The sequence below is a fragment of the Salmo trutta genome, chromosome 14, assembly GCF_901001165.1.
Source record: "Salmo trutta chromosome 14, fSalTru1.1, whole genome shotgun sequence".
Classification (NCBI taxonomy): Eukaryota; Metazoa; Chordata; class Actinopteri; order Salmoniformes; family Salmonidae; genus Salmo; species Salmo trutta.
In genome coordinates, this window is record NC_042970.1 from 15370356 (window position 1) to 15385212 (window position 14857).

At 40.9% G+C, this 14857-nt stretch overlaps 1 protein-coding gene across 7 annotated transcripts in view; it reads right to left on the bottom strand.

Annotated features, from left to right (window-relative positions):
* The window catches only part of LOC115207482 (voltage-dependent calcium channel subunit alpha-2/delta-2-like), a 267881-nt gene extending 254532 nt beyond the window's left edge, over positions 1-13349 (bottom strand). For 5 of the 7 annotated variants that reach the window (XM_029774577.1, XM_029774579.1, XM_029774576.1 and 2 more), the window contains exon 1: positions 12967-13348. In XM_029774577.1, the coding sequence (XP_029630437.1) occupies positions 12967-13082 (116 nt within the window). In that variant the 5' untranslated portion in view covers positions 13083-13348. Of the gene's footprint in view, positions 1-12966 lie in introns of all 7 variants that reach the window. The other 2 variants (XR_003881017.1, XM_029774581.1) reach the window with 1 other exon arrangement.
* Between the last annotated feature and the right edge of the window lie 1508 nt (positions 13350-14857).

Consider the following 14857-nt stretch of genomic DNA (forward strand, 5'->3'; position numbering starts at 1 on the left):
GACAACCGTGACAATGTGAATCGCTTCTCAACTGCGATACGGTTCAAGAAACATAAATCCCTCTACCTTCATATCACATCAAAATCATTTCACAAATGCAAAATACACACTTACTGTAGACTGTTTTAACACAGTTGCAACCAACAGTATTTTTCAGTGACAACACGTTTGTGACATCTGTCTTCCGTTTACACACAGGTGTTCGGAGACACAGATAGCTAATTAGTCCACTCGGTCTTCTGTTTTCCGTAAACAAGCGCTGTAACATGTAAATATGGCCATGTGGAAACCCTAAACCTATCTATACCACAACGTAGTTGTGCACATTCTTATACTACAACATCAGTCTAACTGAATATGGATGTTGTGTTGGTTGAATGTTCCAGGCAGGTTCCAGAATGTTCTTCAGCTCGTGAACATCGTCTTGTGTTGGGTAATGGCAGCAGGTTTAACAGGCTTTGGCACTGTGGCAATGTTCTTCACCACCAACTGCTTCCACATCTTGCAGAAGATTTGTATGTACTGCAAGTCTCCTGGAAAGACATGAAGACTGACCATGAGGATGTGTAAAACACGAAGACTGATCATGAGGACGTGTAACCATACAATAAACCATGTTTATCTGTTAACGGAAAAGGGTACACTAGACTGGTATATGTTTTGTTACACTCAGAGTCAAAAATAGGGCATTGACATGAGCTGTTAGCAAAGATGATAAAAGTTTAAGGGGGGCTTGACTTGTAGACAGTCTAGGGCACTGCGTTCATTCACCTCTGGCCTGCTAGCCTCCCTACCTCTGAGGAAGCACAGCTCCCGCTCAGCCCAGTCAAAACTGTTCGCTGCTCTGGCACCCCAATGGTGGAACAAGCTCCCTCACGACGCCAGGACAGCGGAGTCAATCACCACCTTCCGGAGACACCTGAAACCCCACCTCTTTAAGGAATACCTGGGATAGGATAAAGTAATCCTTCTACCCCCCCCCCCCCCCAAAAGATTTAGATGCACTATTGTAAAGTGTTTTTTCCACTGGATATCTTAAGGTGAATGCACCAATTTGTAAGTCGCTCTGGATAAGAGCGTCTGCTAAATGACTTAAATGTAAATGTAAATGTAGTTGTGTATAAGCACCTACAGTTGTGCTGTTGAGCAGACAAGCACTACCAACAGTTTAGTCTGTAGGACACACGGTAGTCAGTGATTAGCCAACATTTTATTATTGTGTCCCCATCAATACACACTCAAGGAACTATATCCAGCCACCCCCTTCATGTCAATAGATCATGCATACTGACCTTCACACACAATACCACCCCCAAATGACACCAGTCCATCACCCACAGCATCCCCTCTTTACTAATACCTCCTTTTCTCCAGTTTAGACTTCAAGCCATGAATGAAGAATCAACTAAGCCTCCATAAATCAGAAACGCTACAGTAGAAGTTGTAACGTAAACTCACCCCATTCCGTACAAATGTGCGCAACTGCGACATTCAAACGAGGCTGCAAAGAAATCTAATGGGACTGTAGCGACTGTGTTGACTTCAAAATCTGGGGTGTGAACTACGTTCCTATTCAAGCGTTGATGGACATGGTAATGGCTCTATAGTACTGGAGAAAAGTTGAAAAAACGGACCCTCCGTTACATCGTGACGTGTCATGCCATAACGTACAGCATAAAGCAAGTATTTCTGTCTTACAATCTCTTTCCACCAGGTGTAGCACTTCTCTCATCGTTTAAAAACAAGAAATGGACAGTGACGGGGGTAAGGGGGGATACCTAGTCATTTTTTGCGTCATCACTGCAAGCATCATGACTCTCAAAGCCGCTGTTTACTTCTGAAGATCACTTTAGCACCGCTCTAAAAACCCGATTCAAATTCGACACAAACCTTCAAATAGGTATGTAATGACACATTATATAAACTCTTTATAGTGTTTTATTTACATTTTAGAGGCGATAATGTGATACGTTGGACAGATCGAGTGAAAAAATGCCGTTTTACCACACATCTCCTCTCCTCACTACCATTAGTTTCGCTTCCCCACCCGCCATTTTTAAAAAGACCCGAAGGAGCTCATTGCCTTCTTGAATCATGCAGAAACGGGCAGCGTGGAGGTCTCGGCATGAATTCTGTTGGAAAGGGGAGACATTGTGCTTTACAATGGTTTTGGGTTACAGTTGATCTGGAAGTATTACGTTTTTTGGGGCGCTAAAATAAGGTGAATTGTACGGACCAAGGCGATGTACAAAAGTGAGTGAGTTTATGTTAGCTAGCTTACTTGAAAACACACCAACTATGATAACAAGACATGGACCACGTTCATGCCTACCTCCAGTATATTTATTTGCTCATCATTGAGTCATGGAAATATTTTGTAGATTGTAGTAAAATGTTAGAAGGTGACGTATACTAGTTCCTGGTGACGAGCTTGATGTTGATGCCGCTGCAGATGTTGATGGGATCAAACTCTAAAACGTTAGCATCTGTGGTATTTAGTTAGCTAGCTAGGTCGAGGAACCAAATGTTAGCTTGCAAAGTTGCAAATCACATCACCATATAGCAGCTGGCTAATTACACTGATATGCTTTGGAATGCCAAGGCAGCGTATTATGAAAGCTAGCTAGCTTTATGTTGGTTTAGAAAAACAAATGTAGTTCGCTAGCTTGCTAACTAACTAGTTGGCTAATGTACCTCAGCTTGACTTACTTTCTGCTGCGCTGATGTTGGCTGATCAGAATCCTTCCTCTTTGAAGTGAAGGGGAAAATCGATGGAATAGCATCACTTTTCAACTTTCGACGACATGACAACCCCATTTGGTAAGACTTCAGTTCGGTTTCGAAATCCTCTGGCTGAAAGTGCTGGCTACAAACACACGTTTTGATATTTCTCACATCAATTGCATACACCTCCAGAGGGCGGTCCTCCACATCCTGAAATCGTTATGAATTCTGGATAATGTAGTTTGCTTACGACCAGGAAATGTAGCTGGCCGTTTCTCCCAGTGAGATGCAGAAATGCTTGTATTTGAGTGTATTGAGGAAATTCTACATTTTTATAACACATATGATATGTTAATAACATATCAATGGACATACCATACCGTTCAAAAGTTTGGGGTCACTTAGAAATGTCCTTGTTTTTGAAAGAAAAGCACAAAAAAATGTCTATTAAAATAACATCAAATTGATCAGAAATACAGTGTAGACATTGTTAATGTTGTAAATGACTATTGTAGCTGGAAACGGCTGATTTTTAATGGAATATCGACATAGGCATATAGAGGCCCATTATCAGCAACCATCACTCCCGTGTTCAAACGGCACGTTGTGTTAGCTAATCCAAGTTTATCATTTTTAAAGGCTAATTGATCATTAGAAAACCCTTTTGCTGCAATTATGTTAGCACAGCTGAAAACTGTTCTTCTGATTAAAGAAGCAATAAAACTGGCCTTCTTTAGACTAGTTCAGTATCTGGAACATCAGCATTTGTGGGTTCGATTACAGGCTCAAAATGGCTAGAAACAAATACCTTTCTTCTAAAACTTGTCAGTCTACTCTTGTTCTGAGAAATGAAGGCTATTCCATGCGAGAAATTGCCAAGAAACTGAAGATCTCGTACAACGCTGTGTACTACTCCCTTCACAGAACAGCGCAAACTGTCTCTAAACAGAATAGAAAGAGGAGTGGCAGGTCCAGGTGCACAACTCAGCAAGAGGACAAGAACATTAGTGTCTAGGTTGAGAAACAGACACCTTACAAGTCCTCAACTGGCAGCTTCATTAAATAGTACCTGCAAAACACCAGTCTCAACGTCAACAGTGAAGAGGCGACTCCGGGATGCTAGACTTCTAGGCAGAGTTGCATTGAAAAAGCCATACCTCAGACTGGCCAATAAAAACAAAAGATTAAGATGGGCAAGAGCACAGACACCGGACAGAGTCGCCTCCTCACTGTTGACGTTGAGACTGGTGTTTTGCGGGTACTATTTAATGAAGCTGCCAGTTGAGGACTTGTGAGGTGTCTGTATCTCAAACTAGACACTCTAATGTACTTCTCAGAACAAGAATAGACTGACGAGTTTCAGAAGAAAGGTATTTGTTTTGAGCCTGTAATCGAACCCACAAATGCTGATGCTCCAGATACTGAACTAGTCTAAAGAAGGCCAGTTTTATTGCTTCTTTAATCAGGACAACAGTTTTCAGCTGTGGTGACATAATTGCAAAAGGGTTTTCTGATGATCAATTAGCCTTTTAAAATGATAAACCTGGATTAGCTAACACAAGGTGCCATTGGAACACAGGAGTGATGGTTGCTTATTATGGTCCTCTATATGCCTATGTAGATATTCTATTTAAAAAAATCGGCCATTTCCAGCTACAACAGTCATTTACAGTATTAACAATGTCTACACCGTATTTCTGATCAATATGATGTTATTTTAATGGACAAAAAATGCGGTTCTCTTTCAAAAACATGGACATTTCTAAGTGACACCAAACTTTTGAACTGTAGTGTACATATCTATGTCAATGGCCTCCCGAGTGGTGTGGTGGTCTAAAGCAATGCATCGCAGTGCTAGCTGTGCCACTAGAGATCCTGGTTTGAGTCCAGGCTCTGACATTTCTAAGTGACCCCAAACCTTTGAACAGTAGTGTAGTATTTAGTGAAATACAGCAGTGGTGAAATGTCCCTTTAAGCAATACCAGTCTGCCAAGAAGTGACAGTGAGACCTGGAAGCACTGAGAATAGTTAATGGTACATCATATCTTTAACAAGGTCCGCTGATAGGAATCAAATAATACATAGGCCTCTGTGAGTGTAGAGCAAGCACATGTTCAAATGTTACTAAGATATAGACTTGTGTATTGACTGTGTTTATAATGGGGATAGGATATAGAGTACAAGAGAAGGAAAGAGAGAGGCCTCTAACAGGATTGCGCGAGGCAGGATTGCTGAAGAAAGCTCGCTGACTATGAAAAGCTCACCGGTAGCAATGAAGTGAAAACAGACCACACTGGAGCAGAATGAACTGATGCTGACAGCTACAGATGTGGGATCTTAATTCGAACACTCTTTTGTTGCTGTTTTGGTGCTGAGAAGTATTTCGGTCTGTAATAAAGCCATTTTGAGGAGAAAAACAAATTCTGATTGGCTGGGCCTGGCTCCTCAGTGGGTGGGCCTATGCCCTCTCAGGCCCCCCGATGGCTGCACCCCAGCCCAGTCATGTGAAAGCCATAGATTAGGGCCTAAGGAATTTATTTCAATTGACTGATTTCATTATATGAACTGTAACTCAGTAAAATCTTTGAAATTGTTGCATTTTACGTTTATATTTTTGTTCAGTATACATAAATGAACTGAAAACCCACACTAACACAAGATTATATTAGCAGTATTGCACTTCTCATGTAGCCTACTTCTGGACAGCTAATAGCCTAACCTCTGATCAAATAACATTATGGACTAAACGTTCAAATGCTGTTACTGCAGGATTATTTTGCTGTGACAATATAGGTCAAATTAAGATTTTACATCTGTAGTGACAATGCTTCTGTCCCCAAGCTAAACACTCCTACACAACTTGACTAGTGTACAGTACAGTCGCCTATACACAATCACACATACTGTAGACAGACACAACTAAATTGTATACATACTAATCTAAAACACACTCACACAAACTCACTCACACACACACACACACACACACAAACAAGCACACACTCACAAACAGGCCTTCGTTGCGGAAGACAGCAGCCCCCTTCCTATTATAGAGGGTCCCTGCCCTTCTGCTCTCTGTCCCTCGCTCAAATCAATTCTGTTAAATTCATCAGCATTTCATCAGCATCAATGAAATCTACAGGAAAAAAACAACTAATGGGGACAATTGTTCCTTATTACACACATTTATTAACAAATAAAACGCGACCTCTACATTACTAAAGTAGTAATTACAGTGCCTTCAGAAAGTATTCAACCCCCTGACTTTTTCCACATTTTGTTTTGTTACAGCCTGATTAAATATAGATCAAATTTACATTTTGTCACTAATTACTAATTACACTTTGGATGGTGAATCGCAGTGGCGGTTGGTGCCGTTTAAGATGAGGGAGGACGATATTGTTTTTAATGAGCATGGCCTTATATCTATTAGCTACAGCATATTGGATGACTGTCATTCATATTCCATTCACCCATCTCAATGTAACATCAATAGGTTTAGGCTACTACATGATACTAACATTTTCCCTATACCCATCATGAGGTTGCTACAACAACCTAGCTTTCTCTGGCCGAGAGAAATTTGAGAAATCAAGGTGACAGACATTGACACATTCAATACCACCTTGCACACTCTTGCCTGCATCTAGCTGATCTAGGGTGTAATCAGTAGTCTAACAGTTGCAAACGAGAATTTCTATTGGACAAATTCAGGTATGTTTATCCCCATTTCGTTCAGTTTGCTTCTGTTTTAAGAAACATTTTTCAACAGAATTGGCGGAATGAATACACCTCTGATTACACGCAAACACAGTTCACTTTCATAGCAGCCACATACAAACAGCATGATCCCTTTGATTGTGGTATAATTCCTTCTCACATCTACGTGATCTCCTCCTTTCACCTTTTCCCTACGGTTGTGGACTTCAGTGCACAACATATCAGCTCTGTGACCAGGCGAACAAACCTTTCCAAGCCAAACCTTTATCTCATACTCGCTAACCACTACACACAGCCTACATCGTTGACAGCATATTAACGCCATAGTCAACATAGCTACAAGAACTAACCCGTTAGTAAACACACTACAATCATGCAGTACAGTCAGCAGCAAGCAATTTAGCAGTTACATCGGCGTGCCCCGGTGACAATAAATTAATAAAACCAAAAGATGACCTTGACTTGGAAGAGTTCCAGTGTTGGATAGCCATAGCCAGCTAGCTAACATAGCATCCATCTCTGTTTCAGCCTGGTGTTTGAGTAGACTATACTAGCTAGCTGCATTCGCTAGCTAAGTAAGTGAAAGTATTTGTTCAAAACTGTTCAACTATTGTCTTTCTCTCTCTTTCAGTCAACTAAGTGCTAGCAAGCTGTAGCTTATGCATTCAGTACTAGATTAGTTATATGATCCTTTGATTGGGTGGACAACTTGTCAGTTCATGCTGCAAGAGCTCTGATAGGTTGGAGGACGTCCTCTGGAAGTTGTCAAAACTATTGTGTAAGTCTATGGAAGGGGGTGAGAACCACGAGCCTCCTAGGTTTTGTATTGAAGTCAGTGTACCCAGAGGAGGACGGAAACTAACTGTCCTCCGGCTACACCATGGTGCTACCCTACAGAGTGCTGTTGAGGCTACTGTAGACCTTCATTGCAAAACAGTTTGTTTTAATCAATTATTTGGTGATGTGAATATTTAGAATAGTTTTATCTAAAAATAATAACTTTTTTAATGTTTCATTATTTTTATTTTTATTAAATTCCCTGAGGAGAATGGTCCTTCCCTTCCTCCTCTGAGGAGCCTCCACTGGTGTATCAATACACCCAGTCAATACAAAGATACAAGTGTCCTTCCTAACTCTGTTGCCTGGAGAAGAAAGAAACCGCTCAGGGATTTGACCATGAGGCCAATGGGGACTATAAAACAGTTACAGAGTTGAATTACTGTGATAGGAGAAAAGTGAGGTAGGATCAGCAACATTGTAGTTACTCCACAATACTAAACTAAATAACAGAATGACAAAATATTCCAAAACATGCATCCTGTTTGCAATAAAACTGCAAAAAATGTGGCAAAGAAATTAACTTTATGTCCTGAATACAAAGTGTTATATTTTTGGGCAAATCCAACACAACACATCATTGAGTACCACGCTTCATATTTTCAAACATGGTGGTGGCTGCATTATGTTTTTATAAAAATAAACGGAATAGAGCTAAGCACAGGCAAAATCCTAGAGGAATACCTGGTTCAGTCTGCTTTCCAACAGACACTGAAAGATAAATTCACCTTTCAGCTGGAAAATAACCTAAAACACAAGGCCAAATATACACTGGAGTTGCTTACCAAGACGACATTGCATGTTCCTGAGTGGCCTAGTTACAGTTTTGACTCAAATCAGCTTGAAAATCTATGGCAAGACTTGAAAATGGCTGTCTAGCAATGATCCACAACCAATTTGACAGAGCTTAAATAATTTTTTAAGTTGTAATTTGCAAATATTGTACAATCCAGGTGTGCAAAGATCTTTCAGACTTAGCCAGAAAGATCCGGAAAGGTTTCTTGTAGGTTTAGGGTTTTGAATAGATATTGAAAAAGTGTGTGACCTTTTGCGATTGAATGAACAACACCTGTCTGTAAATATTATTAATCTACAAACATATCAACTACAATATATTTCAAATATATCAACCTTTAAAACTACCACAGACCTTCATTCTGAGATATGAAAAACAAAATGGGTGTGAACTATCCCTTTAAACTGTAAAGATTGCTGGATTGACCTATGGACTCTCAACAAGTGACCTTAGAAGGTAAGCTCATAGGCTGATGTATCTTATGTTCAAACCAAGCCAATGATGACCTTAATTTGGGCTGTAGGATATTAAATCCAAAAGCACATTAAATACAACTTTTTGTATGAACCTAGAATAATTCATTAGGCTACATAATATGGGCATGAATAGGCCTAAAAGTAGGCCTACAAATCCATCAAATATCGTTCAGCGAGTTTGGGAAATTTATTGGGCCTATCATCCAAGACTGTCTCAGGATGAAAATGAAACGTGTTTAAATATCCACCCTATAGCTCTTCGGTCAGACGCCATCACCACGTTTCAGCGATGGATCTCTAAACGCAAGTCATTTCTAGTGAAGTGAAGCATTGAACAAATCTTTCATATTTGAAGTTCACTATTTTCATAGCTATGTTTATGTTTGTGAAATGACCTATACTTTTATGCACAGTATTGCAAGATAAAGTATACCTCATTTACCTTGAGATGATTGTGTAAGATCCAGTCCACCTCCAATGACTGTAAGGAGTTTCCTCCAACATTATTTGTTACAACAAATGGACTGTACTGTAATTTTAGAGAATTGGACAATATTGTTCGGCACACACACAAACATACACACACACACACACACACACACACACACACACACACACTGTGATACACACACACACGTACACTGTGACACACACACTGGCGATACACACACTGTGATACACACACTGTGATACACACACTGTGATACACACACTGTGATACACACACTGTGATACACACACTGTGATACACACACACACGTACACTGTGATACACACACTGTGATACACACACTGTGATACACACACTGTGATACACACACTGTGATACACACACTGGCGATACACACACTGTGATACACACACTGTGATACACACACTGTGATACACACACTGTGATACACACACACACGTACACTGTGATACACACACTGTGATACACACACTGTGATACACACACTGTGATACACACACTGTGATACACACACTGTGATACACACACTGTGATACACACACTGGCGATACACACACTGTGATACACACACTGTGATACACACACTGTGATACACACACTGTGATACACACACTGTGATACACACACACACGTACACTGTGATACACACACTGTGATACACACACTGTGATACACACACTGTGATACACACACTGTGATACACACACTGGCGATACACACACTGTGATACACACACTGTGATACACACACTGTGATACACACACTGTGATACACACACTGTGATACACACACTGTGATACACTGATACACACACTGTGATACACACACTGTGATACACACACTGTGATACACTGATACACACACTGTGATACACACACTGTGATACACACACTGTGATACACACACTGTGACACACACACTGTGACACACACACTGTGATACACACACTGTGATACACACACTGTGATACACACACTGTGATACACACACTGTGATACACACACTGTGATACACACACTGAGATACACACACTGTGATACACACACTGAGATACACACACTGTGATACACACACTGGCGATACACACACTGTGATACACACACTGGTGATACACACACTGTGATACACACACTGAGATACACACACTGTGATACACACACTGTGATACACACACTGGCGATACACACACTGTGATACACACACTGGTGATACACACACTGTGATACACACACTGAGATACACACACTGTGATACACACACTGTGATACACACACTGTGACACACACACTGCGATACACACACTGCGATACACACACTGTGACACACACACTGCGATACACACACTGCGATACACACACTGCGATACACACACTGTGATACACACACTGTGATACACACACTGTGACAACACCAGGGTGTCACCCATTCCTCTGGATTGCCTTTATTCAATGTCACGTTGTACCTTTTTCTCTTCATTGAGTGTTGGCACTATTTTAGTCCAGTTTACATCATTTTTGTGAGTTACTGACATTCTTAATGGTCTCTAATAATAACTTTGTTTCTTATCCAAACAACTAGGGGCCTATTCTTATGTAGCCTAACCCTATAAGAGTTGACTCAGTCCAGAAATAAATGTAACCAATACCTACAGTTTAGAAATTAGGCTATCATGTCAATAACAATATTATAAGGCTTCACACTCCTTATTAGCCTATCGCCTAAATACAAGATAATAATGATTAGTAGGATAAATGTTTACATTTATTTTGGCTGGAGTAGCCTAAAACAGTTATCTACAATATCTTGACACACATTTGTCTCTGTGAGAATCGCCATCATAAATCCTGTAATGGCCCACTACACACTGAGCTAGCTGCTACAAATACAGCTTCCGAGGCAGGACCTGATAGCCTATAGATAACAACTGCCAATTTACACAGTCTATGTATGACACAGGCTACTAATACCCCACTAAGAGGGGTGCAGCATCAGTTTGAATTACACATGTTTTTATTAGGCTATCAGAAGTATGTCATCATGTGCGTAATTGTGTAGCCGCACAGACTGCATAGTATTGTACTATTTTACAAACCATGCATTGGAAGGGAATAAATAGATTTGGAATTATTGAATAGTCTATAAAACTAGCGGATATACCCGAGGAGGAAAGTTCCCGAATCCATCTTTATTAAAATCGGATACATCATATTGATCCCGATTTACAGAACGGGTGGGACTAATCCTGAATGCTGATTTGTAAAAAAAAATTGTAAAAAAAAACCGCATTCCAGCCGGTATCTGTTCCACGAGTTACCACCGGCTAAATCTGTGACCTTAAAATGCCTATTTACTCTGTTCCGTCTGACTGCACAATCCGCTGTCTCTCACAACCCCAATGATCAGGCAGCACAAATCACATAGTCTGCACACATGCTATATTTTTATATCAAATAAAGACATTCTGAAAGCGATATTATGAATGTTTATATAATCTAAAATGACATAAACAGCTGAATAACCGTTGTATTTGGATTTGCAGATTCATTTATCCTAATCCATGGGAAAGAATCGGAAACAACGCCAAAAGCTTCTCAGTTTAGAGAGAGCGGGGGGATTCGGACTCGAAGCATTAGCTCGGCTATACAATACTGTTGCATGTATTTTTAATCCCTGAAGAAACAAGAAAAGCAACAGTAAGACTCCAGTCAGACCACCTTCACTGACACAAGAAATGCAGAAAAAACTAGGCTACACATTGATTGAATCACAAAATAAAAAAAGCAATATAGGCTACTGCAATAAATGTCCATTTTATATAGCATTTTATTTATTATGTTTCAAAAGTTGTGAATAACGGGCCCAATCATTCTTATTAAAACGCCTGGAGACCTATTTACTTATAAATATTGTGCAGTCTATTCTCGTTCAGACAGTATCATAAAACACTGTCAATTAATACATGTTTTGTTTTGTTTATACAATTTGAATAAATATTATGAAGCTGAAACTTGACGGACACGAAGGTGAATAGCTTATATCGAACACACTACAATGGAAAGATTACTCCAAAACCATTCTACAGAATAGGCACGTGCCTTAGCTTATTTTTATCATATATGTCCAATCTATTTGGGTCGAGGACAGAAATATTTACAGACCTATATATTCGGACAATTCAATTGAAGAGTTCGTTCTCCTTCACACCAACCTGGTGACAGGCGGGTGAATACCACAGCACAACGGGAGGGCTAGATTTGGACATGCTCCCGAACACTTTTCTTCCCTACCTGAGTTATGCCAGAGGGGCATGGACTTTTGCTGCTTTAAATTGACTGAATAGGCCTACCGGTAATTAAAAAATTGCAATAATGTCACCAGGATTGCTTGATAATTAGGCTACTTTGATTGTGAGTTTTAAAGGATTAGCATTGTGACTTGGTATAGATCGAAGCAGCTATCACCCATGCGCCGGCAGAATGCATTTTTTAACATTGTAGCATGTTTGCCTATCCGTTATGAACACAGAAGACAAAACAAAATAGGTGACCTGTATTGAGCGGAAATCGTATCCCAAGCCATGATTAATAATTTAATGCCCATGCTATTACGGCGAGCACCTGTGCCCCATTAGTAGCCTATGATGCATCTATCCATGAACGCAACATCCCATAGCCTAATCAACAATATATGCAAGGGCAGAAGCGGTAGACCCTCATATTATATGGTTAGATTGTCATTGCTCGAATAATATTCTTGCAAGCGGATATATCTATAACATAGCTCACGCATGGTTCAGAGACGGAAACTGCGTTTCTGTTTCAACATCAGAGACAGCATCGCGCGATTATCGCACCTAGTAAACAGCGTTGTTTGGGCCACCTGTCCCAGTTCTGCGCTCTCCGCAGTATCCCTGTTTCTTTCGCACCCCAAATGGTACTTACGTGTAGTGTTGGGGGAAGCGGAGGCTCCCCGTTGCCGGCGAAGATAAGCTAATGATGAGGATAGTTTGGATTGAGAACAGACAGAATATACCGTAGGACTGAGCGCAGATCGCCATTTTCCATTAAATATTCAAGAAACTGGCATAAATAGAATAGGGTCGTGATAATAGTATCTTAGAGCGGAGCTAATAATAAACGCTGAGCTCCGAAAGTGTGTCAGTTGATGGCGAGGCTCCTCAAGACCTTGCGCTGTGAAATCTCAATCTGAAACGTACAGAGGACTGGCAGCTCAAGACCGCCGATTCGAAGACTCACAGATGCATTGACGCTGCTGCCACCGCTGGTGCTGCTGTGCCTTTGCGCACTCGCTCTCCTCCCTCCCTCTCCCTTGCACATTTGCTCCCCTCGCTCCCTCTCCAACGGAACGCGTGAACACAAGACGACACATTCGCTCCAATATTCCTACGCGACAGACGGGGGCGCGCGTGCAGTCCATATCACTGTTCTGTTTTCCATGCTTTCTCATCTCCTCCTTGGTTCCCACGCTGAAAGACTGGGGAAACTCAACGATTAGGAGCACAGATTAAGGCTTTATTTAGGTAATTACAGACATGACTAGAGGGGGAATAAATTAACTAGAGTGTAAGCATTCTGCATCACTAAAGTTCCTTAGGGCTTCTCTCAGACCAAATTAGTTCTAGTAACTTACAAGGAGTTTGACCCAACATAATATAAACAATATGGCAGGAAGAGGCATAATGTATTCTGTACCTCTGTTTTCTCTGTGTCACCTGTTTAAATTGGTCTCCAAAAGGTTGATTTGCTGCAGTCAGATTCTATACAGACACCCTCAACAACCCCACATATGTATTAACATGTGTCTCCTTGTGTCATAACACATATAACACAAAATGATACCCATGATTACTGACCCAGTAAAAATACAAGGCCATAGAAACAGGGCTCCCGGGTGGTGCCGTGGTCTAAGACACTGCATCTCAGTGCAAGAGGTGTCACTGCAGTGCTTGATTTGAATCCAGGCTGCATCACATCTGGTCGTGAGTCCCATAGGGCGGCGCACAATTGGACCAGCGTCGTCCGGGTTTGGCTGGGGTAGAGTGTCATTGTAAATAAGAATTTGTTCTTAACTGACTTGCCTAGTTATATAAAGGTTAACATTTTTTTTTTTAAACAGACATATCCAGGTGCTCCAGATCCCTGTGCCAGGCTGGCTTTGTCTGTATGTCTTGGTTCAGTCGATCAGCAGGGGACATGCAGGTGCTCTCCTTACTGAAGCAAACAGCCAGCTCTTCACAGGGTTGCTTTGCTGTGCAGCAGCTTTGTCAGTCAGTGACAGGTAGCCTGAGAGATTGGACAACTCAGGTAGAAAGGACATGTTAGGACAACTCAGGTAGAAAGGACATGTTAGGACACAACTCAGGTATAAAGGACATGTTAGGACACAACTCAGGTATAAAGGACATGTTAGGACACAACTCAGGTATAAAGGACATGTTAGGACACAACTCAGGTATAAAGGACATGTTAGGACAACTCAGGTATAAAGGACATGTTAGGACAACTCAGGTAGAAAGGACATGTTAGGACAACTCAGGTAGAAAGGACATGTTAGGACACAACTCAGGTATAAAGGACATGTTAGGACAACTCAGGTATAAAGGACATGTTAGGACACAACTCAGGTATAAAGGACATGTTAGGACAACTCAGGTAGAAAGGACATGTTAGGACACAACTCAGGTATAAAGGACATGTTAGGACAACTCAGGTATAAAGGACATGGTAGGACAACTCAGGTATAAAGGACATGTTAGGACAACTCAGGTATAAAGGACATGTTAGGACAACTCAGGTATAAAGGACATGTTAG